Source organism: Mirounga leonina, unplaced genomic scaffold, assembly GCF_011800145.1.
Source record: "Mirounga leonina isolate KUSES-001 unplaced genomic scaffold, KU_Mleo_1.0 Mir_418, whole genome shotgun sequence".
In the NCBI taxonomy this organism is placed as follows: Eukaryota; Metazoa; Chordata; class Mammalia; order Carnivora; family Phocidae; genus Mirounga; species Mirounga leonina.
In genome coordinates, this window is record NW_023270739.1 from 2,687,656 (window position 1) to 2,701,575 (window position 13,920).

Genomic DNA, 13,920 nt, shown 5'->3' on the forward strand with positions numbered 1-13,920 from the left:
GAGAACAGCAGAAGTAGGTGCGGCTGCTGGAGAGGTGGCACGCTGTGGAGAGCCTTGAATGTGCCCCCTCTTTGTGCCCAGGAGGAACCAGGACGGCTCTCTGCGCCAGGGGACTGACCTTGTAGGTAATGAGCTCCCCATCACTGGTATGTACGAGCACACAGGTGCCATTCAATTTATCCTGCTGACACTTAGCGCCTACTCAGTCTGAGCATCCACTGGGGGCAGGCGTATAAGGGAGACTCGGATCTCTCCTCAACCCACAGTAGAGACAGGATGACCAAGCCCGAGGTCCAGGGCGGAGCAAGTCTGGGCGTAGGGGGTGAGCAAAATCTGCTGGGCACCAGGAAGCCTTCAGAGACGAGGAGTATTGGAGACACAAGCACGTAAGGTCAGGGGTGGTGTGTTAAGCAGACACACCCAGGGAACCACCTCTCGTTGCCATGATTGGGCTTGAAGCGTCCTCACTGAGAGAAGCCAGATCACAGAAGAGCAGGGAAAGGCCTTGGATCCACACTCATCAGGCATCGAATCCCTCTTCTTCCTGTTTTATAGCATTAGGCATATCCCTTCTCCTCCCTAGGCCTCCATTTTCTCATCCGAGCATCTGTCTGGTAGGAATACTGCCCCCAGGGTGGAGCTCTGGTGCAGATCTGTGAGGACAGACCCTGAGCGCCCCGGCTGGCAGCGAGGACTGGCCTCTATGTCCAGGCTGCCAGCCCTGCGCAGCCGACCCTCATGCTCGTCCCCGGTGGGGGCGTGGTGCCGTGGGACTCCCACACCGGGGCCTGTCCGTGCACGAACAGTTCCATGGGAGAGAAGGATGAAGGCTGTGCGTGCCTCCAGCGCTCCAGGAGGGCTTCCTGGAGGGCACAGTCTGCACTTCCTCCTGCTGATGAGACCTGAGCACCTGCCCCAGGCCACAGGCCACGGGCCAGAGCCAGAACTCAGGTTGTCCCACTCCCAGGTGTAGGCTCCCTCTTTGCCGTGCGGGACCTCTCATCACAGAGTTTTCTGAGTCCTGCGGGGGGCTAAGGAACAACGTGCGCCGGGCTGCCCACCCTCAGGAGGGCCGGGGGGTTAGGTAGTTCTCATAGTGCTATGTTCCAGGTCAACCCAGCCTGCCCTAGGCCCGTGGGTAGCCATCTCGCAGACCCAGCTCCTCCAGCTGGTCACTCTCCAGGCTTCACTGTGAGTGCCGTCTGGGGGCCTGAGCCCCGGGGCGTGAGGGGTATGAAGTGGGCATCAGGCCCCTCATCCAGCCCCTAGAGAAGTTGGTAATGCCCACAGGCTGCCCAGAGGGATTCTGAGACTTGTGGTTTCCTGTCCAGCTTGAGGGAGGCCTGTGTTTGGACCACAGTGGAAAAAGGGTGCAGAGGGGGCAGCCCCCTCTTCCCTCCTGCTTAATCTCGGGGCTTTGTCGTTTGGGAGTGGGGAAAAGAAATGTTTACATGGCCTTGCATTTGTTTCAAATTATTCATCAGTGTTTGAGAGTCATTGTTCCCAGCTAGTGTAAACAGCGCTGTCCCAAGGCCCGGCCACTCGGCCAGCTCACTGAAGTTCTGTCGATGTACAGCGTCTACAGCCCTCTGGCTCCTGGCTCCCAGGGAAGTGGGGAGAGGGGCCAGGCCAGCTTCGTGGTGGGCAAAGGCATGAGCTCAGGAGGTGGACAGCAGGTTTAAGTCCTGCCTTCGCTCCGAGCAGCTGTGTGACTTGGCTCACGTGGCTCTGGTTGTCTGTGTCTTGGTGCCCTCGTCTGCACAATGGAGGTGTCCCACAGCCTGGCATGCAGCGCTGCCACAAGGGTCAAGTGAGTTGCTATTTGTGAGGCCCCATGCCTGACACGTAGTGAACACTCGAGGGATGTTAACTTTGCCTTGTTATTGGTAGGATGAACAAGACTTGGTGCCTGGCTTAGAGCCGTCCATGGTCTAGTGCAGGCAGGGGAGAGACGCCCGGAGGCAGACACTGCAGAGGGGAGGGGAGGTGCCCCCCAGCAAGGGTGACATTAGCCCTGGGCCCTGAGGGAGCCACCACTAAGTAAGACTCTGTTGAGTGGAGAAAGGTCTTCAGAATAATCCCTCTCTGGCCTTCCCAGCTCCCCTGGGACCCCACTCTGTCTCTTCTCAGCAAGAGCCACCTTCCCCGTTTTAACTGTAACGGTTGGTGGCTTTTAGAGTTCAGATCTCTGCCCCCCTCCCGGCCACCACACAGCTGACATTTGAGCTTCCTGGAGATAATGGCCTGCCTCGGCGCTGGCCTCAGAGGCAGCCATGTGGTCTCTTGGGTGGTGAAGTGGGCTGTTGTCCCTAAGCCTCAGTAGGACCCAGCTGACGTCGTTCCAAAGCTGAGTCCTCTTCTGGTTCAGTGCAGGTCAGTCCGCCTGGTTCTTGACATTTTCACATCCTTTTGGTTCCGGTACTGAAAGATGGCTGTGTTAAGAAGAACAGCATAGGGGCGCCTGGGTGGCTCAGTTGGTTGGGCGACTGCCTTCGGCTCCGGTCATGATCCTGGAGTCCCGGGATCGAGTCCCGCGTCGGGCTCCCTGCTCGGCGGGGGGGTCTGCTTCTCCGTCTGACCCTCTTCCCTCTCGTGCTCTCTGTCTCTCATTCTCTCTCCCAAATAAATAAATAAAATCTTTAAAAAAAAAAAAAGAAGAAGAAGAACAGCATAAAAAGCTTAGTGCCAAAGCGTGCGTGTGTGTGTGTCCGTGTGTGTGTTGGGGGTCAGGGGATTGGCTAGAAGCAGCCAGTAGCTCACCTTGCCTTTGTGGTTTCATGTTTTCGCCTATTAAAGTGACAATACAGACATGGCACATTAAGGTTTAAGAAGCCCTTCTTTCATTAAACAAACTGACAGTGTAGGGGGTTATGACTTCGGTAATTGAAACATGCTGTTCTGTTTAAGACCAGAGCTCCATAAAGCCTCTTTTCAGCCAATAGCATCCTTTGTGCCAGCAGCCTCTGGTCAAAAATGAGTGTCGGCCCTGAGGTCTGTCTCTCCTAGAGAGTGGGAAGACCACTTAGCGACCTTCTGCAGCTGTCTTGGCAGCCAGAGGTTAGAGCCTTTTAAAAACTTCCCCATTCTCTAGACTTTTGAAATCAGTTTGCAAGGCAGAAGGCAGGCTGCCCTGTCCTCTAGCCTCTCCGGGGCTGCCAAGTCTTGTGTTACTGGTTATAAATCTGAGGTGTGAATGAAGAAAGAGGGGACATTAGAGTTTGGTTGGCGAGGCTCTGTGTGTTGGGGGTAGACAGTGCAGGTTGCACAATCTTCCTAGAGAGGGAAAATCCAGCAGTATCCGTGAGATCACAATTTGGGAGTCAGACTACCAGGTGGGACCTCAGACAGGTGACTTTGCCCCTCTGGACCTCAGTTTCCTCATCTATAAAATGGGCTAATACCTGAATCTGATTTACAGGGTTGCTGTGAGGATTAAAGGAGTTAGTACAGGTCAAATACTTAGAACAGTGCGGGTCGCACAGGATACTGAGGGTCAGCTAGCATTACAACCATTGTAACTATTTACCTCTATGGAGTACCTCTGTGGAGTACTGTTGTGGAGTACCATGTAGAGTATATCCATGGAGTACTACCATAGAGTACCACTGTGGAGCACCATTATAGAATATCACCATAGTATAGCTCTGTGTGGTGTTGCTGTGGAGTACCACATGGAGTACCTTTGTGGAGTATCACTGTAGTATCGCTCTGTGCAATACCACCATGGAGTACTACCAAGGAGTACCTCGGTAGAGTATCACTATAGTGTAGTTCTGTGCAGTACTGTGGAGTATCACGTGGAGTATCATGGTAGTATAGCCCTTTATGGTGCCACCATGCAGTACCACATTCGGTACGTCTGCGAAGTATCACCATAGTATGCTCTGTGCAGTGTCACCATGGAGTACCACATGGAGTACTTCTGTGGAATAGCACTAGAGTATGCACTCTGAATGAAGTACCACATTCAGTACCTCTATGAAGTATCACCATACTATAGCTCTGTGCGGGATCACCATGGAGTACCTCTGTGGAGTATCACCGTAGGATAGCTCTCTAAAGTACCACATGGAGGGGCGCCTGGGTGGCTCAGTGGTTAAGCGTCTGCCTTCAGCTCAGGTCATGATCCCGGGGTCCTGGGATCGAGCCCCGCATTGGGCTCCCCGCTCAGCAGGAAGCCTGCTTCTCCCTCTCCCACTCCCCCTGCTTGTGTTCCCTCTCTTGCTGTCTCTCTCTCTGTCAAATAAATAAATAAAATCTTTAAAGTACCACATGGAGTACATCTGTGGAGTATAACTAGTATCATTCTCTGCCATACCATAGAGTACTGCCAAGGAGTACCTCTGTGGAGTATCACTATCGTGTAGTACTGTGGAGTACATCATGGAATATATCTGTGGAATATCACTGTAGGATACAGCTCTGTGGAGTACCACATGGGGTACATCTATGGAGTATTCCTAGTTCACTCTGTAGCGTTACCATGGAGTACCACATGTAGTACATCTGAGTACTGCTGTAGTATCGTTCTGTGCAGTACCACATGGAGTACCTCCGGGGAGTATCATTAGTATCACTCTATGCAGTGTCACCATGGAGTACTACAAGGAGTACTTCTGTGGAGTATCACTGGAGTACCTCTCTGTGCAGCCTGGGGAAACTGATCCCATCCATGCCCTCCCAACGGATCACACCGCACTTCCAGCACCAGGTGCGATTTCTCTTGTCCCCTCTCTCCTCTCGCAGATGTGGACGAGTGTCAGGACAACAATGGCGGCTGCCAGCAGATCTGCGTCAATGCCATGGGCAGCTACGAGTGTCAGTGCCACGGTGGCTTTTTCCTCAGCGACAACCAGCATACCTGCATCCACCGCTCCAACGGTGAGTACTGCCCGTGCTGACCGGGGACGCCCCCCAACCCCCAGAAACAGGCGGCCCCTGGAAACTCCCTTCGCCACGTCTTGACTCCGGGGGCCTCGGGGTCCAGGCAGGGAGTTTGGGTGGTGGCCTGAATGGCTGTTTTGTGCTTCTGGTGTGGGCTCTGCACAGACCTCCTCCCAGCTCCCGCCCGCCGCCCGCTACACCGGGGCTGTTGGTGCTCCTGGTGTTTTTATGTGGAGGCGAGGTGGGGCCGCAAATGGGCAGATGTGACCAGAGGAGCTGTTTTCCTTTCTGGGCTGAAGGCTGGCTGTGGCCAGGAAGAGTGGGGCCCCATCCTCCGTGGTCCCCCTTCCCCAAGGTGAGCTGGAGGTCTGACCAGGCCGAGTGCCAATTTCTCGGTCTCCGCACGTTCACCGGGTCACCAGCCAGCAGAGGGTCCTTGTGGTCGGGAGCCTGCTGCCCCCTGGATGCTGGGTGGGATGGCAGGCCGGCCGGAGCGCGGGAGTGGCCCGGCGCAGCCCCAGGCTGGGACAGAACCTGGCCTCTAGCTGAGCCCAGCAGGTGAAGGGCCTTGGTTTCAGGGGACGGGTGGTCAGAGTTTAGGCCCAGGGCAGCAGGACCGCGAGGTAGGACAGCGGGCCAGAAGGCAGGACCCCATGCCCGGAGGAGAGGGGCTTCTAGGTAGAGGGAACAGCATTTGCAAAGGCCTAGAGGCGTGTCTTGCTTAAGATAATGGCAGGGTCCGGAATCCCGAGGCGGGCTGTGGGCTGCAGCAGAGTGGGCTGTGGGCACGGGCGAGGGCCAGCGTGTGCGCTCACGAGAGTGAGTGGTGGTTTTAAATTATCCGTTTTTTAAATCAATACTTTTTAATGGAAGCAACTTGGCCAGAAATTTGTCACAGAGTTTTAAGACCCATTAAAAAAGAAGTTTAATAAAGAAAAAAAAAAAGAGTAGATGGGGAAGGAGGCCAGGACAGCCACGTGACCCCACCTGAGCCCGGCCCCCAAGGAGGAGGTGCCTGGGGTGGGGGGCTGGCCTACGACTGTGGCACCAGCCGGAGACCAGGGCGTGGCTCACACTGAAAGGTGGGGACAGAACCCTGGGCCCAGAGGCGGCCTGGTGGGCGTGACCCCAGCACTGCGGCTCCCTGTGGGGGAGCCCTCAGCTTCCTCGCGCACGAAGTGGAGATGTGGCACTGACCCACCAGGGTCTTTGGAGGATGGGACAGGACCTCGGGCGTGAGGGGTCCTGCGCGCACTAGGGCGACAGAGGCTGCAAGGCGAGGCTCGGGGGCGCTGGGTGTGCTTTCTACCAAAAAGCAATTCCTGAGAAAGAAAAGAGGAAAACAGTTAAAAGTACAAAGCCCAAGGCAGAGAAGCAAAACTGCTTTACTGGACGCCTTTCAGAGCTTGGTGCTTATTTAGGCAGTTTCCTCAGAGACAAGATGGGCCTGGTAGTCCCCACACTGCCGTGTCCCCAGAAGGATGTGAAGGCCAAGCTCTGTGGTCCCTGGACACTCACTGCAGCTGCACTGTGCAGACCTCCCAACAGCCCACGCCCGTGAGGCCTCCCAGCTGCGGGGCTGTGGGGCTGTGGGGCTGTGGGGCTGTGGGGTCGAGCTGCCCAAAATGAGGACGCGGCGCCCAAGTCGAGTTTTATAAGAAGCAGATTTATGGGGAAGTGAGTGGTGATGGTGGGAGGGGGGTCCTGCTTTCATCAAGAAGGGGGTTTTACGGGGTGACTGCTCTGAGCAAGCCATAAAGTCCCCAAGGCCAGGGTGGCCTGAGCCTCTTTTCCAGCCAGGTCGTATGTGCTCTGTTCCTTTGAAGAACAGCTTTCCCACGAGCAGGGCTCCAGGTGAAGTCGTGAGGCCCCTGGTTGAAAGGAGGGTGCACAGAATGGGGAGCCGGCACAACGTGAGATGCGAGACCACAGCTGTGGCCTGTTTGTAACCGGGGCCTGCTTTGGCCTGGAGGCATTCGTTTGGGCTGCAGATGCCACAAAACAAACCTCAGCCTCGTCCAGAAGAGTAGGTTCGGGGGGACATGATAACGGGGGGCAGCAACACTGGCTGCTGTGGGATCACGTGCTCACTCTGAGCCAGGCCCTCGCAGCGACCTGGTGAGGCGGGGATATCATGACCCTATGACAGGTGAGGAAGCCAAAGCAGCCAAGGTAGGAGCCTTGCCCGAGGTCATACCCTAAGGAATTGGCAGAGTCAGGACTCCGGCCCAGGTCTTCAGCTGTGATGTGATGAGGCTGGTGAGGAAAGAAAGGAGCTGGAGGAATAGACAGAAGTAGGCAGAAGCCACATGTGAGCTGAAACCAGATGATCAACAAGACCAGCCATGGGAAGAGTTGGGGAGGGGGGGTGTGCCAGTCAGTATGTGTGCAAAGGCCCTGAGGTAGGAATGGACCAGGCTTTGGTGAAAAGCAAAATGAAGGGTAGGGTGGTGGAGCACCGCGAGCCAAGGGGAGAGAAGCCCAGGATGAAGGGAGTCTGGCAGGGCCCAGACCCCGTGAGGCTGGTAGAGTGTGGGCAGGAGTTTGGATTTCGTGCAGAAGGCAGCCGTGGGAAATGTGCTAGAAGGCAGAGTGGAGGCCTTCAGGGCATCTCAGATACTGGACCTCAAATTACTTGTGTGGTGGAGCCTTGAAGTCCCATGCCTCACCCTTCCCAAAGGCCCTGGCTAGCCAGATCCTGAAGCCAGGAATTGAGATTTAGCCAGAACGCCAATCTGGGGGCCTCAACCCTAATCTTTGTTAACCAGCACTAACCAGCACATTGGTTAAAGAAGTCCCTTCTCTTACTAGGATTTTTATGTGAATCTCCCAATTTTTATTATTTTTTTTAATTTTTTCTAAAGATTTATTTATTTGAGGGAGAAAGAGAGCACAAGCAGGGGGAGCGGCAAAGGCAGAGGGAGAAGCAGGCTCCCTGCTGAGCAGGGAGCCCGATGTGGGGCTCGATCCCAGGACCCTGAGATCGTGACCTGAACCACCCAGGTGCCCCATGTATCTCCCAATTTTTAAATCTGGGCAATGAGTCAGTGTAAAAAGCAGCAGACAGCATCTTGGACCCCTCCTGAGGGACAAGTGGCAGCATTTCCAGGGTTCCCAAAGGCTGTGTGGAAAGTCCGAAGAGGACAAGCCAAGTGCACGGTACATCTGCCGACTGCTGTAACGCCTGTGGGTGAAGACAGCCCGGGTGACCGGGCACGTTGCCTCCCTCCTGAGCCTCCGCCAGTTGTGACAACTGCCCATCATGATTGTGGTGTCTACTACAGTAATGATGGTTAGGGCTCAAAATCAGCGGGTGTCCGGGGTGCGGGGACCCAGCTTCTTTTGCGCCTAAGTGTCCTCTGATCCCTGTTGCTCCTGGGACGGCCCATGAGTCCAGAGCTATTTGGCAAATCAGACTCCTCATGTCACCTGACTCTTCCTAATGCCTGCTTCTCAGAGCCTCCCCCTGAGCAGAGAGAAATGCACGACGGCTGCTTCTGATTAGAGGGGCCTGGATGCATGAGCAAGGTCAGCCAGGGTCAGTCTAGGCTCCTGGCCAAGAAACAAGGGCATGGGACTCAGCCCTCCTGAGTGGCCCCACGTCCTAGGCACCAGTGCAAACCCTGGCCCGAGGCACGTGGATCTGGCCAGGCTGGGGCTGGGAGTTCTAGGTTTTCAGCTGTTCTCCATCTCCACTAGCCACGCGGCCTCAGCACAGCCACTCCTGCCTCGCTGGAGCTCCTCCCCTGTAAACTGGGACCAGTGGTCCCTCCCAGGCAAGTGAGGGATCCATTAGGGAAATGCTCTGAAGCAGGCAAGTGCAGTGCCCGCCCTAGGGGTGGCCACTCCCAGGCAGCTTCTTCCAGTCTTTAGAACTCAGGCTCAATTTGGGGAGACAGCGGTTCCTGTGTGCCAGCCCTGGGAAGGAGGGGACACAGAGCTGTCGCGACCTGGGGCCCATCTCCTTCTACTCGGCGCTTCCAGGTGCTGCTTCTGGCACCTTAACAGCCCACGTTTGCCCCAACTCAGGCTCTGGCCTCGCAAGCGGTAACAGCCTGGGGCAGCCAGTCCGGGCCAGTGCCAGCCTGCACTGCCCCCTTCATGGTCATGCGCTCTGGAAGCCTGTCCAGTACCAGAGGGGATGGGCCACCAAGCAGCCAGCACCTTCTAGCTCTCTCCCTCTCCCGTGCCTGCTCTTTATTCTTAAAGGTATGTCATGTCTGTGTTCCAAGAAGGAGTTGCCTCCTGGACGAGCTTGTCTCTTTCTTCCTGAAGAATTCCTTCTTTCAGTCTGAGCAGCATTGATTTAGGATGAGAAGGTGCTCAGAAAGGCGTGGGTCTGACCGGCGGTGTGATTGCGGCTGTGTTTCATTCATTCGCGTGCCAGGTGTCCAGCTGGTCCCTGGGATCCCAGGGTGAGCAAAAGCAGACATGGTCCCCTGGGAAGCTTTCAGTCCAGAAAAAGGACTAAATGCTAGGCAAGGGTTGAAGTTGCTGGATAATAATGAGCTGAGAAAATACAGTCTGGAGAGAAGGATCTAGAGCTCCTAGGGGTCTAGTGTTCTCATCTGAACAGGGGAGGTGGTCATGAGAATGGTTTTCTCATCGGCCCGGTGAAGGATCGCCACTCTTAAGAACGCATGTTCTGGGGCCCGGCTGCCCAGGCCAGAACCCCAGCTCCAACACTCAGTATCTGTGTGACCTTGAGGAAGTCACTTAACTCCTCTGTGCCTGCAGGGTCTATAAAATGGGGATAGTCATAGTACCTACTTCATAGGATTGACGAGATGTTGTAAAGATAACTCAAAAAACGTGGGTTCTTGTTATTGTTATTTATCACAGACGAGGAAACAGGCTCAGAGAGGACACGAGCTCGCCCAGGGCCCCAGAGCAAGCCAGCAGCAGACTCCGCCTGGGTGCATGCTGGGCAAGGCTGTGCTGATGTGTGCTGGGTGCTGGCTGAAGCCTGAGCTTCAGCTGAGGGTGGAGGGGAGCCTGGGAGTCAGTCCTCATCCTCAAGAAACTCCCTTCCCCGGAGGGAACTGCTGACCCTGGCACCTGGATTTATCCATGCTCAGGGCAGCCCATGCCGATGCCGGGGGCCGGCCAAGATGACTGGCTTTACTCGTTCATCCAGCACAAGCTCCCCGGCATCTCCCGCCTGTCCCACCCAGGGCTGCAGAGGGCAGACCAGCCCCCTGTCCTGTTGTAGAGCTTTGAGCAGGGTGCCAAGCCCCTGCTGGGCACAGGCAGTCGAGAAGAGGCATGAAAAGGACATCAGGTGTCTGTCACTCACGCTGGGTGCCTCACCCCACTGTCGACTGGTGCTCCCTGTCAGTCCTCAGTGAGAGCACCCATCCACTACACAGCCCGGCCTGAGCCGACGCCAGGGAGAACTGTCAGGCTCTGTCTCCTCTGTGCTCCAGCGGCTGCCGCGGCCTCCCACCCCGCCTTGTTGCTGGCCGCAGAAGGCAGTTTTCTACCTGATGCCTGTGTCCCTGCAGCTGAGGAGCCCCGTGTGGGCAGGAACTGTGTTCCCTCCAGCCCTGGGTGCCAACGTTGGGCCCTTTGGAAAGGACAAAGGGAGAAAGGAGAACGATGCTCAGCTCTCGATGGCTCCCTAGGCCCAGGCCCTCTTCATCCTCGGGTCATGCGGGCAGATTCCTGGTCGGCATGTGCTAGTGAATGGGGGGCTTGGGCCGGGCCCTGAGCCCAGCGATAGGGACCCAGCGGCTCTGGAGACTGCCCTGTGGCTGGGCACGCACCGAAGCCCTGCTGTGCCGCCTCCTTTCTCGTGTTTGATGCGCAGGGACGGGCCACCGGGCAGCTGAGCACCTGTGCCCCCGGGAGGCTGAGGCCCATGCAGAGCCAGCGCCAGGCCGGCACTCTCCCAGCAGGGGCATCACGGGTTTACCTGAGCGCATCGAACATTGTGCTCAATGCACTTCTGAGCCTGTTTCAGTGCACAGCTAGGAAACCACGGTGCCTGCCCACCCCTCCGCATTCCTCTGGCACTTTCTCACGAAGCTCGAGACTGGCATCAGGGCTAACACTGGCTCCAGCAAAAATCGGAGGTGGGGCCTGGAATAGGAAAGCTTGGCCTCCTTGATGTTAAATAACCAGGAGGACGGCGTGAGCTGCATTTACCGTGTGCTTACTGCGTGCCAGAGATTGATACTGAGCGCTTTTCATGCGCTGGCACGTAGTGAGCCCATTTTCCGAATTAAGAAACTGAGGCATGGAGAGGTTGGGGAACTTGCCCAAGGTTGCCTAGCCATCGCTCTAGCAGTCTGGCCCCAAAGCCCGGGCAGACTATGCGGAGTGTTCGGACAGGCTCAGAGCCCTCTGCATAGCTGGCCTAGGCTGGGTGAGACCCAGGGGAGGCTCTGAGGGACAGCAGAGACACCTCCTCAACTGGAACCACCCACAGTTCCCCAAACGTGAGCGCTCCCTATACCCAGTGTGCCTCGTGAAGCACCAGGAGTTTCAAAAACACCTGGTAGTGGAAATTTCCTGAAATGGCTCACCCACTTCCCTCTTCTCTTCAGGGAAGCAGCCCGAGTCGGCTTGGCCTCTTTTCTCTACAGTTACGAACTTGAGTTACCGAGACGGCCACTCCCCTCCCAGCGAGGGAGAATGCTCGTTAGTGTCTGTCCTCGTACTGAATGTCCCCAGACACCTGGGCTGACGTTGCAGGTGTCAGCCATTCGGTCCCGCTGCCTCGAGCTGGGTCTTGCTGGGAAGGCAGCGGGGGTTCCACGCATTCACACGGGTAGGAGACTGGGGGCTCCGGGCTCGTTGGTGACGTGCTTGGGCTTCGCACCAGCTCTTTGCCTTGTGGGAACCTTCTCGCTTGTTTCTCGGAGTTTATAGCTATACTCCAGATGATTCCATTATGCAAAGATGGCCTCTATTAAGTTAAATTATTTCCTTAGAACTCAACATGAAATGGTGTTGGAGTCTGTTCATTTTATCTGTAAGTTTGTGAGGGTAAATACCCCAGTGTAGCTGGAGACAAAACAATAGGATTTTTTTAACTTTCTATTGTGAAATAATTACGGATTCATTAGAAAATGCAAAAATAGTAGAGAGAGGTCCCATGAACACCTCACCCAGTCTCCCCCCTCAACAGCGTCTTACATCACTAAAGAACAGCACCAGCCCTGGGAGTTGGCATCCATACTGTGTGTGCACATGGTTCTCTGCCATTCTGCTAGATGTAGATTCGTGCAGTCGCCTCGGCAATCAGCAGTTCGCATTGTAGGGGCGCCCGCTGGCTCGCACACATGTGGGGCATGTGACTCTTAATCTCAGGGTCGTGAGTTCGTGCCCCACGCTGGGTGTAGAGATTGCTTAAATAAACACATAAATCACTCAAAAGAACTCACATTGTCCTAGTAATCGACTAGCTGAATACCCTGCTAGGCACACTGCGAGCGCTCTCCCTCGCTTCACTGGGGGCTGTGCGAGTCGGCGTCTAAACCAGAGCGAAGGGAGGCACGATTAACGGTGACAGGGCAGCAGGTATAAACTGGGACTGTCCTGGGCAATCTGAGGCCTAAGGTCACCCTAATATTACCTCATTTAACCACTTGAAACTGTCAAGGGAGGGGCTAGCTACTCCCATGTGCGGCTGTGCCCAGAGCCATGTGGCACACAGGGGTGGGCCCAGGGCTGGCATCTGGGCAGTCTGGCTTCAGATCCTGACCACCTCCTGGGGCTCCCTCCCACTGCTTAAAGGAACCACGACTATCCCATGGCTCAACTCTTCTTCGGGTAGGGATGAAAATGGGGTTCTAAAGAGAGCAGGGACTTCCTCGCCCAGGGTGCCCACCAACCTGGCCTGGGGTTGTGATGCCCAAGCCTGGGCATGACGTGGTGTGGCCTGGCGTGCTGGGTGGTCAGCATGGGTCCCGAGCAGCATCAACAGTGCTGTTCGGCTCAGGGGCAACTTCATTCTGTCTGGGGGCTGGAGACTGGGAGAGGTAGAGCGGCTGGAAGAAGCCCCTGAGAGCAGGTGGCCCCCAAGGTAGCCAACTGGCAGAGAGTGAGTGGGCGGGCAGTGGGCACAGGGAATCATGGGGGATCGGGGTACAGTGGGGGCTGCAGTGGGAAGGAAAGGATGAGAGGCTGCTGGGACCATCTGGGTCCAGGCCTTGGTTGGAAGAGATGGATCAGAAGCAGCGGACCTTGAAAAACAACTTGAAGTGGGCCATGGAGACAGGCAGAAATCTGAGACAGAGGTGTAGGATGCAGCCGCAGGCTCACAAACACAGGGTCCCCTCCTCCCGTCCTGGTCCCCAAGTTCTGGGATGGTCTGGAGCAGGAAGGGCCCTCAGGCACAACCCCCTCAGTGCCATGTGACTGAGCCTGATGGGTTGGGTGCCAGGTCTGCACTGATGTCAGGTCATGTCTACCGTGCAGGGAAAGGGGCTCTCACTGAGCCTCTCCCACGTGCCTGATACTCCTCGTATGTGGTTGCTTTGGATTTTGTTTCCAACCTAGCCTAGACTCTGGGTCTCCAGCCCTCCCACCCCCAGCACCCTTGTCCTCTTCCCCACAGGCTGCCCTTCACAGTCTGGGCCTTCAGGCCAGCTGGCCTGGCCTCCGCTCTGACCAGGGGTCCCCTGCTAGCCAAGATTTCAGCTCTGTTCCAGCTGGCCAGTCATTCTCGCCTGTTGGAGCGTGAGTCCTGGACCCTGAAACCAGACCCGAAGTGGGTGCAAGCGAGAGGGTCAGGACACTGTGCCCAGTGGGAGTTTGGACTTTGCTCTGAATGTTATGGGCCACCCTGTCAGTCCTGGGGGTCAGGCATGGTCCACCATTTGGGACCATCACTGAGCACCTTGCGGTGGACATGGAGATAAAGCAGTTTTCTGGCAAGTGGCACTGGTGGCCATCAGGGTCTGGAACTCCCACAGGGGCAGTGTGTATGGAAAGGAGGGTGTCCAAAGGGAAGAAGACAAGAGGGTGGCCAAGGGGAAAGTGACAGGAGGATGGAGGGAAGGTGACAGAGGATGAGGGGAAGGGGGCAGG

General features: G+C 56.2%; 1 protein-coding gene across 1 annotated transcript in view; it reads left to right on the top strand.

Moving 5' to 3' along the window:
• Positions 1–13,920, top strand: part of SCUBE1 (signal peptide, CUB domain and EGF like domain containing 1) — a 138,500-nt gene that overhangs the window by 48,374 nt on the left and 76,206 nt on the right. Inside the window, exon 4 of the mRNA XM_034987338.1 lies at positions 4,747–4,881. Coding sequence (XP_034843229.1) covers positions 4,747–4,881 — 135 coding nt within the window. The remainder of the gene's footprint in view (positions 1–4,746; positions 4,882–13,920) is intronic.